The sequence below is a fragment of the Palaemon carinicauda genome, chromosome 23 (genome assembly GCF_036898095.1).
Source record: "Palaemon carinicauda isolate YSFRI2023 chromosome 23, ASM3689809v2, whole genome shotgun sequence".
NCBI lineage: Eukaryota > Metazoa > Arthropoda > Malacostraca > Decapoda > Palaemonidae > Palaemon > Palaemon carinicauda.
In genome coordinates, this window is record NC_090747.1 from 6,954,403 (window position 1) to 6,964,402 (window position 10,000).

General features: G+C 38.8%; 1 protein-coding gene across 3 annotated transcripts; it reads left to right on the forward strand.

Moving 5' to 3' along the window:
- The first annotated feature begins 4,252 nt into the window (after positions 1-4,252).
- On the forward strand, positions 4,253-9,674 carry LOC137617100 (uncharacterized). Of its 3 annotated transcripts, XM_068346940.1 has the most exons (3): positions 4,253-7,827; positions 8,107-8,193; positions 8,473-9,674. In XM_068346940.1, the coding sequence occupies exons 1-3, from the start codon at positions 5,641-5,643 to the stop codon at positions 9,190-9,192; spliced, it is 2,994 nt and encodes a 997-aa protein (XP_068203041.1). In that variant the 5' UTR covers positions 4,253-5,640; the 3' UTR covers positions 9,193-9,674. The 3 variants fall into 3 exon arrangements, with proteins under 3 accessions (XP_068203041.1, XP_068203040.1, XP_068203042.1); XM_068346939.1 differs by having other exon boundaries at positions 4,253-8,193; XM_068346941.1 differs by lacking the exon at positions 8,107-8,193.
- The last annotated feature ends 326 nt before the right edge of the window (positions 9,675-10,000 follow it).

The following is a 10,000-nucleotide window of genomic DNA, read 5'->3' on the forward strand; positions in this document are numbered from 1 at the left end:
ATCTGATGAAACTTACATTTAAGGTCTTTAATATAATGCAACGTGTTAGTAGTCTCCTCTGGTTTCTGATGCAAAAAATTTTCTTTCACCATACCCAATACAGTTCGTGGTCGACGACCAAACAATGCCTCAAAGGGAGATATCCCTGTGGAGTCATGTGGAGTGCATCGAAAAACATACATTAGGAGATCGAGGTCCTCATCCCAATGATTTGCCGTTTCACTGCTGTACTCACGCAAAAGGTTCTTCAAGGTTTGATGGAACCTTTCCAGGGCACCATTTGTCTGTGGATGATATATGGAGGAGTTAACATTATGAATATTCAATATATGCATAGCTTGTTTGAAGACATGTTTTGTAAAATTAGTTCCCTGGTCAAATTGTAACTCATAAGGAAATCCTAAAACAGTGAAAATCTTCCTAAGGTTAAGTAATATAGTCTTTGCATTTATGTTTTTTATTGCAAATGCCAAAGGGTACCTTGAAGTGGGACACAGCGGTCAGTATGTATTCATTCCCTCTCTTGGTCTTTGGTAAGGGACCAACGCAATCTATGATGAGTTTGTAAAAAGGAGTTTTGGGTACTAGTACGTTTTGGAGTGGTGCTGGCGGGATTCTCTGGTTAGGTTGACCTGTAACCTGACAATGGTGACATGAAGCAACATAGCTCTTAATATCTTTACCAAGGCCTGGCCAATAATACTCTTCACTTACTCTTTTGTATGTCTTGATGACCCCTAAGTGGGATTCTGCAGAATGATCGAGGTCTAACAAGGAATGTCTTAGAGGTTGAGGAATGACTATTTGGTGGCAATCCTTCCAAGTATGGTTATTATTAATCTGTGGTGACCTAAAATGCCTGCAGAGAATACCTTTATTCACATAGAAATATGGCAATTTTGGATTTCCATCTGGAATTCTCACCTTTTTCCAAAGTTCACTAAGGCTGGGGTACTCTTTCTGTAGCTCAGTAAACTCTTTCTTACCTACGTTCACTAAGTCTAAGGCCTCCATAGTTCTTCCAGTAGTTTTACTCTCACTTTTCACAGGTCCTGCCCTGGAAGTATTCTTAGTCACAACTTGAGTTAGAGCTGGTGGAGATTCTATGGACTTACATTCTTCTTGGATTACGAATTCAGGATATGAAATAATAAAATTAGTTTTCACCTGTGACCCTGCTAGATCATTACCCAAGATCAGCTCTACTGGAGAACACGGCAAGGCTTGCATTAATACAGCTACTTTAGCCTTTCCTGTAAAGTAAGGACTAACAATTTCCATTTCAGCAAGAGGCAGAGTCCTGGAAGATGTTAAATCTGAAATGGTTATAAATTCCTTAGTATAAGTTAAATTCTCCGAACTTAAGTCTGCCAATATAGACTGAGAGGAACCAGAGTCTCTGAGGCACTTCAGTGAAGTACCATTTACAGTAACATCACAAATAAATCCTTCAAACGGCTGCAACCCTTCCATCGGAGTAGTCACATGGCATGTGCTCCTTGACTGGGAATTCTTACCTTCTTTTGCTTTTGAAGTTTTGCACTGGGAAAGTGGACAATTTTCAATAGTGTGGCCCTCTTTCTTGCAGTAAGTACAGGATACCTGGGGAGATTTGGAAAAGGAAGGAGATGATTTGTTAGTTTGACTCTTTTGTGATTTATGGATTAAGTGGTAATCATTGGCAAGACTAGCTGCCTTCTTTACCAGTGTTTCACCTTTAAAATGAATGAAGGTTGAGATATAAGTATGCACTTTCCTCAAAAATTCTTCTAGAAAAATTAAATTCTTCAATGATTCGAAGTTATCAAAAACTGCTCTTTCTAACCACTTATTCAACTGCCTATTTTTGACACTACAAAATTCTACGTAAGTTTGGTTGAAAGTTTTCACAGAATTTCTAAATTTTTGTCTATACCCTTCTATGGTAATGGATTATGCATCCAAAATAGTTTTCTTCAATACTATATAGTCTTTTTCACTTACCAGTTGTGAAGCAACAAATGCAGCTTTACCCTTAACTTTGTTCCTGATGAGCAAAGACCAGAATTCTACAGGCCATTTCAAGGTTTCTGCGATTTGTTTAAAGTTCTGGAAGAAAACCTCGGGATCTTTCTCGTCGAAATCAGGTACAAGCTTACTTACTTTAAAAACTTCAAACGTAGCAGGGAGTGTGGCTTCCTTTCTGTTACTTGAAGAAAGCTCCTGGAGTTTTATCTGGTGTCTTATCTCCGCTTCTCGTTCCTTCTCTCTCGCTTCTGCTCTCTTCTCTTCTAGATACAGCTCCCGTTCGGTCGTTTCCTTCTTTACCTCCTCTAACTGCAATTGAAGCCTTATTTTCTCTACTTCTGTATCTACTAGAACAGGCGGAAGTACTCCTGCTGCAATTCTGAGTGCTTATACTTCTTCTTCATCTGCAATAATCTCTTGGTTGATTAAATAATCTAAAATATTACTCAGTAATCTAGTCTTCACATAAGCAGGATCAACCACAATGTTACATTTCACTGCAAGGTCACGCAGATCCTGTTTAGTAGCATACCTGAGCGTAGATAATTCCTCTTTGGTGTTTCCAACAAAGCTCTCTAGATTAAAAGGCCTTTTTGAACAAAGTTTAATTACTCACTACACAACAATTTTGTAAATACAACAAATCCTACCTACCTAACAATGAATGGCTGACTAAACGCGAATACATTAACTTAGAGTTAGTCATTCTGAACAGTATTCGTATTTATAAAATAAAGCTATCAGTACCTACACGTACATTGCTCCTAACATAAACAAACTTAACAAGTTATATTTACTACCGAGAGCCTATACTGATAAATTTAAGGTAACTGCAGCCCAACACTATTACTGTACTTATAATAAAACGCTAACAGACAGCGAGAAGAGTATTTACATAAGAATAACGACAACTGCTTGTTACAGAATGGTAATAACCTAAAGATTTACACAGCGACCTGGCTAAACCACATGTCTAATCTTGTGGAGTTAAACTAGAGCAAATCGGTAATTACAGAAAGTCTGGAATCATGGAGTGTTCGGGGTACACTAAAAGTGTGAGAATGAACTAAAACTTCCGCAATGAGAAGACTTTATAAAGGAGTAGAGTGGATTTTGCTAATCCGAAAGGTCGGAAGCTAAGCAACGATGTGCAAGGTAACGTAAGATTAATGTAATTTATCACTTTATATGATAGCGAGGGTGACCTTTATTATGGGAAATATTAATGAGGCGGGCATAAGAGACGATATACGCAGAGATCCCTATCAATTAACATTTGTTATCGACTTATCCTTGAAAAATACTTTACCTTGGTTTAAGGAGAGATGAGGTGTATTCTTGCCTAGAACTACTGTCAAACACAATTTAATGAAAGCGAAGAACGGCGTAGCGTGGCACTAACTGTACAAATTAATGAAGCACAATATCAGGACATATCGTTCACCAACGGTTCTTAAAAATTCACCAAAAAAAATTCAACAGTTTATAATCGCACAACAGATTTGGAATCCCGGACAGGCCCCCAAATTATGACATGCCTAAGCTGAATGTCCTCGTATCCAGTGGTAAATACTTTAGCTTTAAGATGGTCTTAGCTAACACTCAGTAGGAAGCATAAAATAAAATAAAATTCCACCAAAAAAAATCCAATCTGTGCGAAACCATGGTCGGGTGAACGAAACTCAGCAATCCCTTATTATAATTATTAATTAGTAATTATACAAAATAACACGAATTACTTAGTGCTTATACATGAACGAAATAGTTTCAACAAAATACTTCACTATAATAATTAAACAAATGGCAAATAGTTCAATAATTCAACACAATTAAACATATCTAAATAACATAATACACATGGTAATAGGAGAAAGAGCCACGTACACTGTCTTCAGAACAGGAAGAACACACCTAACTTAACAAGAAATTTGAAGTACACAAGTAAACAAAATGAAGAACATAAAGGAGGAATAATGGGAAAAGAGACTTTGCTCGGGACCAGGAAGGATCAAAAGGGAAGAAAACAATCAACAGAGGGCGTGCATATAAAAAGTAAGAAAGTACTAAAAAGTATTTATAATATTTAATATGTAAAATAGTGGAGTAAAAACTTGACATATATATATATATATATATATATATATATATATATATATATATATATATATATATATATATATATATATATATATATATATATATATATATATATATATATATATATATATATATATTGTAACGTAATTCTAGCTTTTGAGTAATAATTGTAACATATTGCTCTCATATTTTCAAAATTAAAAGTTGCTTTTCTTTAGTGTGCACCAGCCTGCCATCTGCGGGCTGGTAAAGAAGGTATTTAGGTTCAGTTGTTAATTCCTGCCCCTTTTCTGTTTTCCATGTTATGTTAATGACGAGTTGGACTTCCACGTGACTGGAATGGGAGTCAAGGTGGAGGGTAAATAATTTTGATTAAGAGGAGTCCACATATTGTGCTAAAGAACGCTAGTGCTCATCAGCGGTCTGATAACCGTAATCCAGGATCAATACTTCAGCAGCAGCAGCAGCAATTGGTGCTATTTGGACGACCATAGTTCGCTAGCGTTTGGCCCGGGGAGGCCTGAAAAACAGGTATGGTTTGGTGCCTCTGCTTATCCCTTAGTGAAGAGGGTTGTGTTGTGCTGGGAGTTATGTATCCCTTGGTTTAGGAGGACGGTTTTGTGCTGATGAGCAACTCCAAGGATCGGCAATAGATCGATAGCGTTCTGGACCCAGTGAGGTCTCGTGACAGGTACTGTTAAGGCTTGTCAGAGTATTCCTTGTGCCTTTTTTATGTATCCAGTCGACTCTAAAATTATCACTTCATGAGTACCATCGGAGGACGAAATTTCGTTAATATAATGTGTGTTTTTTTATATATTTGTGTGTATTTCTCGGTCACGAAAGGTGTTTAGGTAGGTAGGGAATATATGTACTTAACTAGGCTCTAAACTTTCTTATTACTTTTTCTATATTGACAAGTTATTTTGAGATAACGAATGTGGGTAATAGTATATGAATCTTTTGTGCCTCTATACCTCTTACTAGTACTCTTCTCTCTTCCAAATGTTTTCAGCGTGGTATGTTTTCCGTCTGTGTCCTGAAAGTTCTCTTTATTATTTATATAACTGAGTAAATGAAATTAGAGTGTTTTCCAAGTAATTTTCTATTTTGTTTACATGAGCAGCTTTGCCGAGTGTTTGTTTAAATATATATATATTGTATAATAAATTATCATTGACGTCTCCAAGGTTCTTTTTACCCTCTTTTGTTTACGATTGTTCTCGATTATTTTCTTGTTTACCAATCTGATGTTTTGGGTGTACTTCAGTAACCTGGTAAAAATAAAGCAGTAAGGCAGTTTACTTGCGGCCACCTTAAATTAAGCAACAAGGCCTAATTGGTATTTGAAGGTCGGCCCGCCGGTAACACTGGCGACCTTGCCTGTACGAGTAAAAACATTCCGTAGAACTGGTTAATAGTGGTTTTCCAGTTCGGCATCAGAGTAAATAAGAAAAGGATCGAGACTTAAACAAAAGGGTAATTCTACACTTATTCTTTGCTTTTCTTTTCTTCATATTTTTAAGACAAGAGACTATGTCGGACAAAGGTGAAGATCCGGTAGGAGCGGTGGGTTTTGAGGTAGCAGAATTTTTAGGTAATGTTGATTGGGAAGAAGAAATAGGGGATTTAAGGAAGGTTGAGTTGCAGGAAATTGCAAATTTCATAAATATCTCTGTAGCACCAGGAACAAAGAAAGGGACTCTGTTAGTACAGTTAGTGACTGCCATTAAGAAATGGAAAGAAGAAACTACAAGTAGTGTTGATAGGACTGAATATATTTCGGTACAGGATAGGTTAGAATTGGAAAGATTGCAAATAGAGAAAATGAAACTACAGATAGCCACGAGGGAAGAGGAAAGAATTCATGAAAAAGTAATGTTACATGCAAAATTTAATCAGGAACAACTAAGAATAGAACGGGAAAGAGAACAGGAACAATTAAGATTACAAAGGGAAAGAGAACAGGAAAAGCATGAATTACAAGTACTCCACCTAAGGCAAGTTCCTGCCGAAAACAAATTTAACATAGGGAATGCTATTAAATTAATGCCTGTCTTTAAGGAAACAGAAGCCTTAGAGTTTTTCACTGTGTTCGAAAAACTAGCAAATAGACTAGAATGGCCAGAAAACATGTGGACTACGCTGGTACAATGTAGGTTAATGGGTAAAGCACAGAAAATATATGCTGCCCTGAACGAAGAAATGAGTGCTGACTATTCCCAAGTGAAAAATTTGATTTTAAAAGCGTACGAGCTGGTACCTGAAGCCTACCGTCAGAAATTTCGAAATATGAAGAAGGGATGGGAGGAGACTTTCGTGGAATTTGCACGGAGGAAAAGAGTGGCTTTTCAGGAATGGTTGAAAGCCAAAAGTGTGGAAGATTTTGATGCTTTAAAAGAATTGATACTCATTGAAGAATTTAAAAATAATATTAATTTTGATCTGAAAACTCATTTAGAGGATCTTAAGTTGGATCTTTTGGATACTTTGGCTGTAGCAGCTGATGAGTTTTTCCTTTCCCACAAGGGGAACTATCGGTTCAGTGATAAGGCAAAGTGGGGCACAAAAAGGAATCCAAGTGGAAAAGGTGCAAGTCAGTCACCTGGAAAGAGGACAGAGGAATCACCGGATAGAGGTGAGAAGCCAGGGTCACCAAAGAAAGGTGGAAAACTGGTGTGCTGGCATTGTGGGCAACCAGGTCACATAAAAGAGAAGTGCCGGTTGTGGTTGGATAAAGCAAAGCCAGTGGGTCTGTTGGGTCGGGATTCGACTGCAACAGATGAGTGTTTCAAAAAGTATGTCTCTGAAGGTGTAGTGAGCATCAAAGGCCAGAATAGGTCAGAGAGACGGGTAAAGCTTTTAAGGGACACGGGAGCGGCGCAATCCATAATTTTGCGTTCGGTATTGCCGGAAGGACTGAGCCAGGGACAGGGGAAATTTGTGTTACTAGGGGGATTCCCGAGAACAGTAACGGCATGCCCCTTGGTAGAGTTAGTGTTAAACTCTAAATGGGTAAAAGGACCCATGAGTCTGGCAATTGTGGATGAATTACCCATAAAGGGAGTGGACGTGATAGTGGCCAACGACTGTGAGATGCGGACTCCAGGTAATTGTCCTCTGGTGCAAGGTAAGTCGGTAAAGACTGAAAAGCCTGTTTTCGTGGTCACGCGTTCGGGAGCCCAAGGCAAGTCCAGGGAGATGGACTGTATGGGGCTCGATAAATTATTTGAGAAAAATAGTTCTGAGGTAAGTGTAACTGGAAATCCCATGTTGTCTTCCGTGAAGGACGAGAATGGTAAATGGGCAATTGATACATTTGCGGCGACTCAGAAGGCGGAGTTTGAGAAGGAGAGGAGTAAGCAAGTCAGTCAGGATAATAGTCGTCCTCATTTAGAATGGAAGGACGGAGTGTTGAAAAGGATAAGTCGAGCAAAACGAGCACCTGCAGATGCATGGGAGGTGAGAGAACAGATTGTGGTACCAGTAAACTACAGACGTAAGTTATTAGAGCTAGCTCATGACAACCTTCTGTCTGGTCATCTAGGTATAAATAAAACTTTTAAAAAACTTTCAGATTTGTTTTTCTGGCCTTCTCTTAGAAGAGACGTAAAGAAGTTTGTGAAGACCTGCAAAGTCTGCCAGACAACGGGGAAGCCGAATCAGAAAATCCCGAAAGCACCACTGCAGCCAATTCCAGCCATTGGAGAACCCTTTGAAGAGGTAATAATTGATATAGTTGGCCCTTTGCCAAGGACCAGCAGTGGAAATCAATATATTTTGACACTGATGGATAGGGCCACACGGTATCCTGAGGCAATTCCTTTAAGGAGTATACATGCTGGGAGGGTTCTTAAATCTTTGCTGGGGTTCTTTTCGAAATTTGGTTTACCCAGGGTAATTCAGTCTGATTGTGGGAGTAATTTTAAAAGTAAAGTATTTAAGCAGGGTTTGGAAGAATTAGGCATAAAGCATGTAACTTCTTCGCCTTATCACCCACAGAGCCAAGGACAACTGGAAAGATTTCACCAAACATTGAAATCAATGCTTAGTAAGTATGTGCAGCAGGAACCCAAGAATTGGGACCAGGTAATTCCTTATTTATTATTTGCTTTCAGATCTATTCCTAGTGATGTAAGGGGGTTTTCGCCATTTGAACTAACTTTTGGTCATAAAGTAAGGGGACCTTTAGAAGTAGTGAAGGATCACTGGGAGGGAGTAAAACCTCGGGTAAATTTGCTGGACTTTTTAAGGGATTCAAGGGAAAAGTTGATAAATTCTTGGGATTTTGCTTTAAAAACTTTGGAGGTGAGTCAAAGAAAAATGAAAGAGCGTTATGATATGAAAACCAAATTACGAAATTTTCAGGTTGGCGAAGAGGTGTTGGTGTTGCTTCCAATTCCAGGCAATCCATTTAAAGCCAAATTCTCGGGGCCCTGGAAGATCTTAAAAAAGGTGAATGACCTAAACTATGTTGTTGAAACCCCTGACAGGAGGAAGAAGACTCAAGTATGCCATGTTAATATGCTAAAAGCCTACCAGGGCAGGGAAACCATCCGACCAGTTCTGTCTTTAGCCAAGGTGGAGGAGAAAGAAGAATTTGGGGAAACTTCCAGTATGAGTTTGCTAGGAAATTCCGTAGCTTTGGGAAATCTACCCGGGATGTTGGATCATTTAAGTGCCACCCAATCCAAGGAGGTAATGAACTTGATAACAAAGTTCGCAGTTTTATTTCAGGACGTTCCAGGACTAACCAGTCTACTTATGCATGATGTAGAGGTGGGAGATGCTCGTCCCATTAAACAACATCCATATAGAGTGAATCCATCCAAAAGGGACATCATTAAGCAAGAGGTAGAATATATGCTACGTCATGATCTAATTCAAAGGAGTTTCAGCCCGTGGAGTTCTCCAGTAGTGCTAGTTAAAAAGGAAGGGGGAGGACAAAGAATGTGCTTCGACTATCGTAAGGTAAATGCAGTTACCGAGTCTGATTGTTTTCCTCTGCCCAGGGTGGAAGATTGCATAAATGATGTCGGCGCTGCCAAGTACATAAGTAAGTTTGATCTTTTAAAGGGTTATTGGTAAGTTCCTTTAACAGAAAGGGCTAAAGAAATATCAGCTTTTGTTACGTCGGAAGGTTTGTATTCATGCAATGTCATGCCTTTTGGTATGAAAAATGCCTCTGCCACTTTTCAGAGGTTGATGAATCAAGTGATTGATAAGTTAGAGGGGGTAGTTGTCTACATAGATGACCTTGTAGTTTACAGTAATAGTTGGGAGTCTCATTTGAAAAACATGGAATGTTTGTTCGAGAGGCTGCGTGCAGCTGGTCTGGTGATTAATTTAAACAAATGTGATTTTGCAAAAGCCAAAATAATCTATTTAGGTCATGAGGTGGGACATGGCAAAATTCTCCCAAAATCAGTAAATATTCAGTCAATCCTTGATTTTCAGGTACCAGAGAATCGAAGAGGTATTCGCCGATTTTTGGGGATGGTGGGCTATTATAGGCGGTTTGTATTGAACTTTGCAGATGTGGCTAATCCACTGACCAACTTGCTTAAGAAAGATCAGCGTTTCTGCTGGACTGCAGAATGTCAGGATGCTTTTGATAAGTTGAAGTCAACCATGATTAATACTACAATACTTAAAACTCCGAATTTTAAGGAACCCTTTTGCTTGGCTGTGGATGCTAGCGACGTGGGTGTTGGAGCGGTATTATCACAAGGTTGTGATGGTGAAGAGTATCCGGTGGCGTATTTTTCAAAGAAACTGTCTCCAGCTCAGCAAAAATATTCAACGGTTGAAAAGGAGACTTTAGGACTCATTTTATCTTTGGAGCACTTTGAGGTTTACCTAAGTGGTAGCACAGGACCTATTGTGGTAAGAACGG

Bases quoted from the DNA above. Each gene is read 5' to 3' on its own strand.
- LOC137617100 (XM_068346939.1), top strand. From the start codon at position 5,641: ATGTCGGACAAAGGTGAAGATCCGGTAGGAGCGGTGGGTTTTGAGGTA. The intron at 8,194-8,472 runs GTAATTCCTTAT...CGAAATTTTCAG, and splicing joins AACCCAAGAATTGGGACCAG to GTTGGCGAAGAGGTGTTGGT.